Source organism: Bos taurus, chromosome 7, assembly GCF_002263795.3.
Source record: "Bos taurus isolate L1 Dominette 01449 registration number 42190680 breed Hereford chromosome 7, ARS-UCD2.0, whole genome shotgun sequence".
Classification (NCBI taxonomy): domain Eukaryota; kingdom Metazoa; phylum Chordata; class Mammalia; order Artiodactyla; family Bovidae; genus Bos; species Bos taurus.
In genome coordinates, this window is record NC_037334.1 from 52,716,122 (window position 1) to 52,730,104 (window position 13,983).

A 13,983-nucleotide genomic window follows, 5' to 3' on the forward strand; every position below is an offset into this window, starting at 1 on the left:
ACTAGCATCACCAATCCAAACACCAGGACTAAAAACCTGAAGTCATCCTCTATTCCCTCTCTTAAGCTACTAATCTTCCCAGGTTTGTCTAACTCTTAATTAAAATGCTCTATTAATGCCCTATATATGAGTAAGATAATCCATGTAAAATCCATATGCACAGGTACTAATGTAAGTGTTAACTATGTTAACTATGATTTTTACTATATACATCATTATCCCATTTCCTCTCTTCATACACACGCAGCTAGTAAAAAGAATATTCCTAGAAAGGCAAAAGGTACAAAAAATACCAACTTGGTTTATTGGATAAAAAGAGTGGTAAAATGGACATAAAACCAAAAGTCAGAACAAGACATTTTCACATCCTCCCCCATCTCAAAACCGTACTTCCCATCATCTGGGTTAGGATGTTAAGGAGCCAGAGCCCCCTAAAATCCTTTACTCTTCACCTGCACTGGAAGCAAGGCCTGTAGTAGGAGAACCCAGGAGAGGAGGAGGTCAAAGGCAACCTTACTCCTGTCTGCCCCTTCACTCCTAAAGTCTCCGGATTGGAGGGAAGTAGGGAAGGAATAAGCGAGCCAAAAGGGCTAGGACTGGCCTCCAGGGCCCAAGCCCAGGCTGTCCTAGAGATGGCTATCCTTGTCCCTATTCAATCCTTAATAGGTACCATTCTCAGGCCTTGAGGGAGAGAAGAAAGGGGATAGTTGGTTCAAGAACCAGATGTGGTCTCCAAACCCTCCCCCAGGGTTGGTAAAAGCTCTGAAAGTAACCTGACTAGGGGTGGGAAAACCACACTTTTTCCCTCCCACCCAACCAAGAGGTAAAAAGGAATTCCTGGGGACATAGCAAGCCCAGCTCCTCTTAAATCTCCACGTCGCTTTCCTTGTCGTTGTCATGATCTCCATCATAGAATTCATTGGGCGCCTCTGGCCTACAAAGCAAGGGAAGAGAGAAAGAGAGGTCAGGCTCTCACTCTCCAAGTTCCATCTTCTCCCACGTAGGCACCCTGTCTGGAGCCACTTCTCAGGCCCCCACTGTCAGGGAACCACTCCTCTCCTTCTGTTGGTAGAGACTGCTTGCTATTCATTCATCCACTCACGTAGTCAATAAACATTTCCTGACAGACTACTCTGTGCCAGACACTGTCATAAGCCTTAGCGAGACAGGAGAGAATAAACCAGACGACATTTCTGCCTATCCTCAAAAAACTTACCTAATAAATGAGGCTGACAATAACTAACAGAGTAAAAACAAAAACACGGTAATTTCAGATGGTGGAAAGCACTATGAATAAAATGAAATAAAGGGATGTGACTAAGAGTTATGGGAGGAAAAGGGTAAAATTTCAGACAGGATTATTAGGAACAGTTGTTCTGACTAGGTAAGACCTGAAGACTAAGAAGCTGGACAGGCAAATATCTCAGGAAGATGACTTCAAGCTGTAAGAAAACCAAGTACAGAAGTTATAAGGTTATAAGGCAGACAGGTGAGAGAAGTGAGAGAAGGAGGTCAAGACAGCTAGAAGAGAGAGAGTCATTAGAAATGAGACCAGGGATGAGGGTAAGGGCCAGCACGCAGGGCCTTTTAAAGTCATCGTCAGAAATTTGGACTTTCTTCTAAGCACAATAGAAAGGAGCACTTTTAGTAGAGGAGTTGCTGCTGCTGCTGCTGCTAAGTCACTTCAGTCGTGTCCGACTGTGTGTGACCCCATAGACGGCAGCCCACTAGGCTCCCCAGTCCCTGTGATTCTCCAGGCAAGAACACTGGAGTGGGTCGCCATTTCCTCCTCCAGTGCATGAAAGTGAAAAGTGAAAGGGAAGTCGCTCAGTCGTGTCCGACTCCTAGCGACCCCATGAACTGCAGGCTACCAGGCTCCTCCGCCCATGGGATTTTCCAGGCAAGAGTACTGGAGTGGGGTGCCATAGCCTTCTCCAAGGAGAGTAGTGACATACTGTACACCTGTATGTAGTGGGTGAAGGGATATGAAAGCGATACAAGGCCTGATATGTACCCAATTCTGATGTCTTTTTGGAAAACTATTCTCTGGGAGAATATGAATAACTAAGTTATCTTGCCCATAGCTGTTAACTGTGAAAGAAGGGAGAAAGTCATCAAAGAGAAGTGGGGAACAAAATCAGGAAAGACTCCCTCTGCCTGGAGAGCAGAGTCTCAGTTACCTCTAAGTGTGCAAGGGTAAAAGGTGAGGAGTCAGAGACTCGGGTTTGAATCTCAGCCCTGGTATTTAACTTGCTGTGAGAACTTAGGAAAGCTACTTAACCTCTCTGAACCTTAGATTCCTTTTCTGTTAATTTAAGAATAGCACCTCTCAGGGTTGTCGGATGGCAAGAGAATGAAGACTTGATGGCATTGTATCATGTATAATTTAATATAAATATCATATCCTATATAGCTGATATGCTACAAGCATCAAAGATAAGGAACTCAGTGGGTAGTCCAACAGTAACAGGGCTTAGGACAGGAAGAGGCCAGAGGCTTCTGCTGGCTGTTGAGAACAGGCTGTATAATGCAAAGACAAGGCCCAGATACCAGCCTGGAATCACAGATGAAAAAAACAAACTTTTCCAAAAGGAAGAAACTGAAAAACAGATTTTTAAGAAGATCAATTTCCAGAAGTCAAGCCTCAGAGACCTGGAGAAGCTGAGATGGAGATGAGGGGTCAAAAATGATCCCTGAGGCCAGATATTCAGATACATCCTTAACCAAGAGAGGAAATGAAGGGGTGCACATGGAGGAGAAGGGTTGGAGTGGTCCCAAGAGTCTAAGCTGTAAAGCCCAGGTCCAGCAGAGAGATCTGGAAGTATGAACTCTTAAGACAGAGAGAAAATTCTGGAAAGGACTGAGAAGCCCATCAGACTCTGCAGCAGAGTCGACTCAGACTTCTTAACAGTGCGTGGGAGCAGGACCAGGTGTCCTGCAAACATCCAGCTGTGGTTATCCCCAGTCACATAAGGAAATCTGTTCTCTATTAAATGCATCTGTTTCTGCACTTCTGGGTTTTCTTGTCTTTTTCCTTCATTTTTCAGAAAAGCTTGTTTCAGCTTTTGTGTTTTTTTTAAGTCTATTCTGGTTGGTTTTTCCCCTAATTCAGTGCATCTGTAAATATTTTAATATGTATCTCAGGAAGGTAAAGATTTTTAAAAAAACACACATACACACAATACAACTATCACACCTGAAAAAATTAACAGAGGAAAGAAATCTAAGGGCCTTACAACAGCAGTATATGTACAGTGACCTGTCCAGCTTGGAATCTGGAAGGAGTTAGTAAAATGCTGGCAAGAATATAAACTGTTATAGACTGTCTGGAAGGCAATTTGGCAACAAATAAAAAAAAACTTTACTGCACACAGCCTTTGACCTAGCAACAACAAGTCTAGGAATCTAACCCATTCAAGCACTCAAAGATGTATATTTACGGGGATTCACTGCTACATTCTTTGTAATAGTGAAAAAAACAGGAAATAATGTAAATGCCTGTCAATGGCACTTGGTTAAATTATGCTATGTCCACACAATGGAATATTATACAACTAATTAATGAAGCAGATTTTTATATATATTGGCACAGAAAGATACACTGGTAAAAAAAAAAACTTGGAAATTGTAGAACATGTACAGAATGATCCAACTTTTATTTAAAAAAAAAAAAGGTTGCACAACACTGAAAATGAGTGTATGTGTGCCCTTGTGTTTATACATAAATGTTGAACAGTGCAATTGTAATCTACAGAAACTGGAACACGGACTTAGAACTGGACATGGAACATGAAACTTAGAACTGGACATGGAACAACAGACTGGTTCCAACTCAGGAAAGGAGTACGTCAAGCATGTATATTGTCACCCTGCTTATTTTACTTATATGCAGAGTATATCGTGAGAAACGCTGGGCTGAATGAAGCACAAGCTGGAATCAAGATTGCTGGGAGAAATATCAATAACCTCAGATATGCAGATGACACCACCACCCTGATGGCAGAAAGTGAAGAACTAAAGAGCCTCTTGATGAAAGTGAAAGAGGAGAGTGGAAAAGTTGGCTTAAAGCTCAACATTCAGAAAACGAAGATCATGGCATCTGGGTCTCATCACTTCATAGCAAATACATGGGGAAACAGTGGAAACAGTGACAGACTTTATTTTTCTGGGCTCCAAAATCACTGCAGATGGTGACTGCAGCCATGAAATTAAAAGACGCTTACTCCTTGGAAGAAAAGTTATGACCAACCTAGACAGCATATTAAAAAGCAGAGACATTACTTTGCCAACAAAGGTCCATCTAGTCAAGGCTACGGTTTTTCCACTAGTCATGTATGGATGTGACAGCTGGACTATAAAGAAAGCTGAGCGCAGAAGAATTGATGCTTTTGAACTGTGGTGTTGGACAAGACTCTTGAGAGTGCCCTGGACTGCAAGGAGATCCAACCAGTCCATCCTGAAAGAGTTCAATCCTGGGTATTCATTGGAAGGACTGATGTTGAAGCTGAAACTCCAATACTTTGACCACCTGATGTGAAGAGCTGACTCATTGGAAAAGACCCTGATGCTGGGAAAGACTGAAGGCAGGAGGAGAAGGGGACAACAGAGGATGAGATGGTTGGATGGCATCACCAACTCAATGGACATGAGTTTGAGTAAACTCTGGGAGTTAGTGATGGACAGGGAGGCCTGGTGCGCTGCAGTCCATGGGGTCACAAAGAGTCAGACACGACTGAGCAACTGAACTGAACTGAAAAGTTTTACAATAAATGTATGTCACTTACATCATTAAATCAGGGCAAAAAAAAAAGTATGGGATGGTTGTATACTGAAGAAGGTAAACTGAGGACAATTAGACTAATGCTGTCTAACTTACTTTTTCCCTCTTAACTTCCCCCAAAGCTTGCTGGAATTCCCCGCTCTTATGTCCCTGCTCCAGACCTGCTGTAGTTTTCCTCGGGACCCCTCTCCTCCGCATCAGCCTCATCAGTCCTGTCGTAGGTTAGGAGGTCTGCCGGCACATCGTGAATCTGGACACTAGGTGCATGGTTCAGCATCTTCAGGTTTTCAAAGATTGTCTGGCGGATCTGGTCCAGATACTGGTTGGGGATGAGGAACAGACAATGAGCAGCTCCCAGTGACTCCCAGGATGTCAATGCTTGTAGCTGCCTTTTGTCCCTGCAGTCCTAGTTGCAGTCCCATTTTGCATCTTAGTTGGAATCCCCCAGCTGGTAACTGTCCCTCCTCCCAACCCTGACTGCCTGTGCTTTCACCGGGGCTGCCTCCTAGCTGATAAGAGAGATAGTGATGGCTGAGATTCTCTTCCCTGGTTTTTCTGATTTCCCACATCCTGGACCTTTCCTGGGCTCCTCCACCCTTGTGCTCAGCTTCTTCAAGCTGCTGACCTGGCGTGAATTCTGATTCTCGATGCGGGTGCTGACATCCGGATGGAGCGTGAAGTCCGGGGCAAAGTACTCGAAGTATTCTTGGGGAAAAAGGAGACATGATGGCTCCAACAGACACAGGCAGGTCCCAAGAGTTGCCTATCTCTTTCCTTTCCATCCAAAACCCCCACATAACATCTCAACCTTTTTCCCCGCTCTGGGCCCAGGGGTTTAGTCTGCAGAATTCTGAGAAAGTCAAACTTCCCACCCACTTTCAAACCAGGCCATTCTATGGTCTTGTGAGAATGGCCTTCTTGCTGTGGAGGCATGGTCCCCCTTGCATGTGTGGAATGGTCCTTACCGCTATAGGGAAGCTCTTCACTAATGGCCTCTTCTACCAGCAGCGATGTCTCATATGTCCTGAAACAAACCAGCAGAGCAGGGCAGGCTGAGCGAGAGGGCTGAAAGGTCCACTGGCCATCTCTCAGGGAGAGCCCCTAGCTCACACTGTACAAGGGAGAGGAGGAAAAATGGGGGCATGCTCACCAGCAGCGGGCAACATTCCGGACAGTGTAGCCACCACCACCTAGCACCAGTAGAGGGATATTGAAGCTCTTGACATATTCAACGCATTCCCTGTTAAAAGAAACCAGAGTAATGGGGTGGAGGAAGTTACCGAAAGCCAGAGAACACACTTCTAGAGACTAACTGGAAAGGGGTACAAGGAAACTAGAAATGTTCTGTATCTACTAACGCATATATATGGAATTTAGAAAGATGCTAACAATAACCCTGTGTACGAGACAGCAAAAGAGACACTGATGTATAGAACAGTCTTATGGACTCTGTTACAGAGGGAGAGGGTGGGAAGATTTGGGAGAATGGCATTGAAACATGTATAATATCATGTATGAAACGAGTTGCCAGTCCAGGTTCGATGCACGATACTGGATGCTTGGGGCTAGTGCGCTGGGACGACCCAGAGGGATGGTATGGAGAGGGAGGAGGGAGGAGGGTTCAGGATGGGGAACACATGTATACCTGTGGCGGATTCATTTTGATATTTGGCAAAACTAATACAATTTGTAAAGTTTAAAAAAAAAAAAAATGTCCTGTATCTTGATCTTGGTAGTGAAAATCATTGAGTTATATCCCTGAGATATGTGCACTTTATTGTCTGCACGTTGTGTCTCAGTGAAATTTAAAACAGAGTGCACTCTCACCTCTGTCCTGCTCAGCACCCACCCTGGCACCCCCCCTGTTAATCAACTAGTCTCACCAATGTACCAGCAAGTGCTGTCAGTTTAGCCACCAAAATATAACTCACATCACCTACCTCTCTCCACTGCCACCTCCTCCAACTTAGCCCCCTAAGACAACACCAAGAGCTCCCTAACTGGTCTTCTCAATTCCACTCCTGTGTGCCCAGCCTCACCACAAACCGTTCTCCATTCAGCACTCAGAGCAGTTGGTTTTTTTTTGGCCATGCCACAAGGCATGTGAGATCTTACTTCCCCAACTAGGGATCAAGCCCATGCCTCTTGCAGTGGAAGTTCAGAGTCCTAACCACTGAACTGACAGGGAAAGCTGGATCATGTCACTTCCCTGCTTAAAACCTGTCAACAGTTTCCTAACACATCTGAAATATAATCCAGACTTCTTAGCAAGGTCTAAAGGCTCTGCACGACCCCAGCGCTGCCAACTTCTCAGATATCACCTCAAACCACCTCCAGCCTGCTCTGTATTCCACCTGACTGGTTTTACTTCATCTCCTCCACGATACCCCTCTGCCCTGTCTCAGCGTGTCTGCATGTGCTCTTCTCACCGCTTGGGATGGACCGCTCTATGTTCCTCTTATGGCTCACTCCTTTTAGGCTCCAGGTCTCAGCTCAGAATTTTGGAAAATTCTTTCCAAATCATGGTATCTCAAGTAGTTTCTCCACTGTTATCCCGTATCTTAGCTTTCTATCTTTTTCTTCCATAGAATTTATAACAATCTGCCTGTCTTGTTTGCTTACTTATAGTTTTGCCTGTTTCCTAGGCTGAACCGTAAACTCCATGGGAGTTCCCTGACTGCTTCCCCATCTCCTAGTACAATGCCTGGAACACAACAGGTGCTTAATAAAAACCTAATGTGAATTTTGCCAACCGGGGAACACTGCTTAAGATGACACTGCTGGTTCAAAGTACAACATGTAGCTATTTTTGAGTCCCAAAAGGAGGTGAGGCCTGTTTCCCAGCTACCCCTGTTCCATGGATTGAGGCCCAAGGCCACTTGAAAACCTGGAGGAGTGGAAGAAGAGCAGTTCTCACCCGTGTCCTCGAATGCTGAGGTTGAAGCAGCCCAATCGATCACAGCCCAGAGAGTCAGCTCCACACTGCAAAAATCAAAACCCCAGGTGGCTGCAGTGAGAGAACTACTCAGAATGTCACCAATGTCCTTCACTTCCCTTCCCCCACCAGCCTAGGGATTCTCCTCTTTCCTGCTCTCTTCCCTCAAGCCTGAGTGCCTGAGGAGGCACGGACAGTATTACCTGGAGCACAATGCACGTGGGTTGGTAGAAGTCCACCACCTGGTTGATAACTGGCTGGAAAAGGTGCTTGTAACCTGGGAGAGGGCCAAAGATGGGCACCTGGCACCCCAAGGGGATGGGGAGACAGGGAACAAAAGGAAAAAGGGGGTTCAGAGAGCGTGTAGCCCAGGAAAGGGGCAACCCAAAGGGACAACCATTGGTTCCGAACTTCTGGGTGGGGAAGTTCATGAGACTTCTGGAGGGACTGATGGAAGCTAATGACCTTTTTCCCAGAAAAATGCACATACACACAATATGTTGCATACAATTTCCGGGGAGTTCATGGTCCCTCTGAAGGCCATTCATCCTGAAGGACACCTGGCCCAACAGTAGACAATACCAGGCAGAAGAGGTTAACTCAAGGAGAGAGAGAGAGAAGGAGCCTAGTGAGCAGGAAGAAGACTTTAGTACGTACTCTGGTCATCAATGCCGTCCCGCAGGGGTACGTTGAGGCAGTAGTAGCGGCCACTCTCTGCTCCAACTTCATACATGTCACCTGTGGGGGACAGTGAGGGTGGGGGCGCCAGCTGCTTCAACCCCACCATGTACTCTGAGGGCCTCTCACTCCATCTATGTACGTCCGCCACATACTCCCTCAAACTACTAAGTCTCTTGCAGCTTGTGTTCATTCAGCAGATACTCTCAGAGGGCCTACTATGAGCCAAGCTGTGAACTAGGTATGGGGATACAGCAGGAAAAAGAACTAATGAAATAAATGAAATCCCACCAAGCTCATATTCTTGGGAGGTAGGCATGATTACATGGGAGACAGTAAACAAAACAAAACCCCACAATAAATTCAAACAGCAATCAGTGCTTGAAAAGAAAAAAGCAGAGTGATGTGACAGAGTAACAGGGTGATCAGGAAAGGTTTCTCCAAGGAGGGGCCACCTGAACTGAGACCTGAGCCTGCGGAGGAGGCAGTCATGGTAAGAGCTGAGGAGTATGAAGGGGACAGGCATTCCTATTTCCATACCTGTGCCAGGGAAGAAGTAGTTTCCGTATTTGTGGAAAGATACTGTCATGACTCGGTCAGTGAGGTAGAAGGCTTCCTGAACCCCATCGCCGTGGTGGATGTCAATATCAATGTAGAGCACCCGAGGGTGGTACCTGGGGTGAAGGCAAAGCCAGCGTCTGAGGTAGAGGTGAACCCCAGGAGGAAAAGCCCCCAACCCACTCCTCCCAAACACAAGGCCAGAAATTATGAAGAGTCTACTTTGGCCCAAGTCACCTGAAACCTAATACTACCAGTTCCCTAAGGGCAACCCTGGGGCTCCAGCCTGGAGGCAGGGACAGGAGAGGGATGTGCAGAGAAGGCTGAAATGTGAGCAGGCAGCGGGGAATCTGCAGCAGAGCACAGGAAGAGGCAGCCTGAGAAAAGCATCAAGAACTTGGGAGAAGCTAGTGTGGGGCTGGAGGTCAGGGTCAGGGCCAGGACAGTCTCAGACCTCAGCCAAGAGCCTCGTAAGTGGCCCCATCTCCTCCCAGGCTACTTACTTGAGCAGCTCCAGGATGCCAATCACAATGTCATTAACATAGCAGAAACCAGAAGCCTATGGTAAGATAGTATAGTGGTATTACAAAGAGGAACAATTCCTCCACCCAGCTGCCCCCCAACTGCCATCCTGATCTCCTACCCTAGCAGAGCTGTTGTCTCCCCCATTACCTCCTCACTCACCTCAAACTTCTTGGCGTGGTGCAGACCACCAGCCCAGTTAATGGCAATATCACAGATCTGAAAGACAAACACCCAACTCATAGTCCTTCTCCTGCCCAGCCCCAAAGCTGGGAGCTCAGGATCATGGTTAAGGCCTGGGATTCAGGGACCCACAGAAAGGGGGAAACAGGACTCGGGGTATAGCTACCTTGTTGTTCAGCTGGGTTGCTCCTTGCAGAGATGCGCCTGTGTAACGGGAGCAGAACTCAAACAGCCCGGGAAACACGGGGCTGCAGGAAGAAGAGCAAGTCGGAGCCCTTTTTCCTCTGTCCACTTCCTTCCTTCACCTTTCTCCCCAGCCCAAAGCCCTTTAATCTCCTTTCTTCAATAACCCCGTCTGCCCCTCCTACATACATACCCAAGTTATCTGCAAATTTATTCAACAAATATTTTGGACCAAACCACATACTGAGACTTGTTCAAGGCACTGGATGGGAAGTAGAGAAGCGCAGTGACAGTAGTGCTAATTGCACCAAGAGCATTCCCAGGGCCCAAGGCGGTGGCCTGAGGGTGGACCTTACATTCCCAGACCTATAAAGTGAACTCAAAACTAGCAGGAGCAATAACACAAAAAAACAAGAAAGCTCCCAAGACAGCATGTGCCTGAACAACCCAATGAGCAGGGTAGTGTGTGCGGGACAGACCTCTGGGGCTGGTGTGGTAAAGAAAGCCTTCATGGCATGAAGCTTTGTGGTGGCTTGAAGGCTGCGAAGGCCCTGGAGAGGCTGACTGGAGAACAAAGGGTATTCTGAGAAGACACCCTGTGCAGCAGAGATGTGGGGATAAGGTTGGGAAGGCGCTCAGTGCCAGCCTAAGGAGTCGGCCTCAATTCTCCAGCCGAGGCTGCTTCTACTGGTAGGCTCTTTTGGGGAAACCAATTGGTGTAATGTTTAAAAACCTAGCCTCTGGACCTGATCCCGCCACTGCCACTGTCCAGGCTAAGTTATCAATATCTCCTCAAATTTCAATGTATGTACTTAATGCTTACCATCATGAAAAGGACTATTACATCTCAGGGTTGGTGTAAGAATTAAGTGGATATACCAGGAATCCTCAGCACAGCAGAGTTAATTACTCAAGAAACTGTAGCTATTGTAGGAAACTATAGGATCAACAGCCTCATTTCTTCAAAAAATAAATTCAAGGAATTCCCTGGCAATCTAGTGGTTAGGACTCCATGTTTTCACTGCTGGGGGCCTGGGTTCAATTCCTGGTCAGGGAACTAAGGTCCTGCAAGCCAAGGCATGGCAAAAATAAATAAATAAATTCAAAGGCGAGAAGGAAACATTAAGGGTTAAAAGTCTTACAAGATGGAGCCACCAAATACAATATGTGGACCTTGTTTAAATCCTAATTTAAATAAATCAACTGCAAAAAAGAAAAAAATGTGAGAAAATTGGAGAAATTTAAGTACTAACTGCATATTTGATGATATAAATTACTGTTGATTTTTCAGGTGTGATGATACTATGCGTTTTTTTAAAGAGTATCATTTGGAGATATATAGTAACATATTTATAGACAAAAGGGAGTGACATCTCAAATTAGCTTTAAAATAACCTAACGTGCGGGGACACAGATGAAGCAAGATTAGCCATCTGCTCTAAGTGTTGCAGCTCGGTGATAGATAGATGGGGGTTCACTGTACTATTCTACTTGCAGAAATGTTTAAAATTTTCCCTAATAAATAAAAAGTTTAAAAATGAATGGAGCAGATGGCAGCTGTTGTGGCCACTCTCTTTTAGTGGATGCAGACTAGAATGGAAGCAAGGATCATGGTTTATCTTTGTTGGCCACCTTTTCCCCACAAGACCTAACTCTGAGCTGACTTCTCATATGAAATAAACTCAATATAAACGTGGTCGTACCTAAACACTCTCTTGCTTTTTAAAACCCTCCAATGACTTCTCCCTACTCTAGAAGTTAAAAACCCCAATTCATAATAGGACTGTTTATTTTTTAAAGGCCCTACCTATCTCTTTAGACACAATTCAGATCACTCTTTAGATTTTGGGTGGCCTTTTTTCTGTTCCCTAAATAAGTCACACTCTGTCCTAATGCAGACCCTTAGGGCATGTTGTCCCTACTTCCCATTCCTCCCCTCATCCTCCATCCTCCCAACTATCTTTCACCTAATTACTTCCTACTTTCTTTAGAACTCAGCCCAATCTTCATTACTTCCTCTAGGAAGCTGCCACTGACCCGCCCCAGCCCAGGCTAGATAATTCTCCCATGTCTGCCCTCTCATTGTCATGTACCGCTCCTCTAGAGGACTTAGCACAAGGGCTATATTAAAATTGTGTTGCTTTGTTTATCACTGCATCCCTAGCACTTAGCACAGGGCCTGGCCTAGAGCCAATAATCAATCAATATTTGTTGAATAAGCAAACAAGTAAATGATGATTCATTGACAAGTATCCCCCCCTCCCCACCCCTACATATCTTCCCACTGCTGCCATGAGACCTCACTGGAGTATTCTCACTGAAATGCCTGGCATCAAGGTGCCTGGCATCAAAGGTCCCAGTTCTCCCCTTACCAGTCATCGCCCACGTTGAAGGCATTAAGGCTCTTGGTAAAGCCTTGCATATTGGTGGGGCTGACTCTCTGCAGGAAGTCAATGTAGTCCTCAGAGTGGAAGCGGCACATGTCATGCTGGGAGGCCTGGTATGGCTTGAAGACCTTGAGAGGGAAACACAAGATAAAGTCAGGCAGGGTCAGTCCTACTCATCCGGCTGAGACTGACCACACTGAGCCCAGCCCTGGGGACTATCCAAAACCACACACAGCAGTCCCCTCGCCCCCTCCTCCCAATCCTTGTTATTCTATGAGACAAAGGTCCATGAAGAAGGGAGACTCTGATTAGCTTGGGAGTTTCTTATGATCAAGCCCTCTAAAGACCACTGGGCCTGCCTTTTCCTTCCTAACTCCAGCCCAGCCTTTTCTCCCTTCTCAAACCTTAACTCCCTTAACCTGCCCTGTTCCCTGGCTCTCCTATTCCTGATTCTCTTCATACTCATCTCCCCTGGGTGCTGACTCTGTCCTCTCTCTCCTCTGAGTTCTTCTTAATTTTGGAATCAAATAATATGGGACACACAACAACCTTCTAATTAAAACTCAAGATGCCCAGGTGCTAAGCCAGAGATTTATTAGGTCTTGAGAGAGGGTCACACACTTTATAAATTGGACAAGAGCAAAAAATTTTCCCTCCCCAGAAAATGCTCACAGGCACACATAGGCAAACAATTTCAAGAGTCAGAGATTCAGGCATTAACATCACCTCAGTCGTTTCTATGATCAATTCACTAGTCTGTGGCTCAGCACGAGCAGTGGACACTCATTCATACTACTGGCTAATTCCCCTTGGATTGCATAAGGGCCGTATGTTATGATCCCATATCACACTGCTATAAATTCCAAGCCAGAGACAGACAGGATGTGTATACAGGGGGAGATGGAGGGATGAGTAGTAATTAAGTGGAACTCTGTGTGGGGGCGGGGGTATTCTAGATTGAAAAGGGAATATCCAGGACACCTCCAACTGTCCTCCACACACATACACATTTACACACAGGGCTGCAAAGTCCTCCCTAGAACTCTAGCTTGGCGGTGGAGAGAGGTGGCAGAGGAAAAGGGGTGGGAAATGAGGGTAAACCTCACATCCAAATACACTGAGCCAGCCGCTTTCCCTTCTCTGAGGCCACAGAACTGTCCTAAGATGCAAGGGAGGGAAATACTCTGTGTCTGCAAACAAGCTCCACTCCACCCTAACCGTAGGCCAAAGTTTGGTCCACTTGGGGTCAGAAGGTGGCCGACCTAAAAACTAACTTTCATTAAGTCAGTGGATGCACCCACCAACACTCTGCATATGGGGGTGCTCCTGGTTCCTTCTATCCACCTCCCACCTGCCAGGGGTGGGTCACTCTTGATGCATTCAGTGCAGCCTACCTATCCCTAAGGCCGCAGCTCGTCCCCACCCTCAATCCCCAGCAGAAGCCGTGAGACTCACGATCATCTTCTTATAGAGGCCGTAGTGCAGGACCAGACTATGAGTCAATGCCAAGCGATGGGGCTTCATAGGGTGACCAGCCCCTGGGGGTGGGAGAAGAGAGTTCGTCAGTACCCATCCCTGGAGTTGTAGGCCCGGCTTCGAAACCTCCGCGTCCCGAAATCCCTCGCGTGCAATGTTGCTCCCTCACCGTAGTGGAAGTTGCCCACGTCGGGGTCGTAGAAATAAGCCACAGTCTTGGCCATGGTGCCGGCGGGACCAGGCCCCGCGCCTCCGCCGCCAGCCTGGCCGCCTGCCCCACC

The 13,983-nt window shown here is 46.5% G+C and overlaps 1 protein-coding gene across 1 annotated transcript; it reads right to left on the bottom strand.

Moving 5' to 3' along the window:
• Window positions 1-276: 276 nt before the first annotated feature.
• Window positions 277-13,977, bottom strand: HDAC3 (histone deacetylase 3). Its single transcript, NM_001206243.1, has 15 exons — window positions 13,872-13,977; window positions 13,682-13,764; window positions 12,212-12,354; window positions 9,823-9,904; window positions 9,636-9,692; window positions 9,455-9,510; window positions 8,934-9,067; window positions 8,373-8,453; window positions 7,919-7,992; window positions 7,698-7,762; window positions 5,931-6,020; window positions 5,746-5,804; window positions 5,406-5,485; window positions 4,942-5,099; window positions 277-934 (listed from the first exon to the last, which is right to left on the bottom strand). The coding sequence occupies exons 1-15, from the start codon at window positions 13,924-13,926 to the stop codon at window positions 865-867; spliced, it is 1,287 nt and encodes a 428-aa protein (NP_001193172.1). The 5' UTR covers window positions 13,927-13,977; the 3' UTR covers window positions 277-864.
• Window positions 13,978-13,983: the final 6 nt, after the last annotated feature.

Excerpts from the sequence above, each read along its gene's own strand:
- HDAC3 (NM_001206243.1), bottom strand. The coding sequence starts at position 13,926 with ATGGCCAAGACTGTGGCTTATTTCTACGACCCCGACGTGGGCAACTTC. Across the intron at positions 13,765-13,871 it reads CGTGGGCAACTTCCACTACG|GGGCTGGTCACCCTATGAAG; the intron begins GTGAGGGAGCAA and ends TCCCACCCCCAG. Across the intron at positions 5,486-5,745 it reads TGAAGAGCTTCCCTATAGCG|AATACTTCGAGTACTTTGCC; the intron begins GTAAGGACCATT and ends TTTTTCCCCAAG.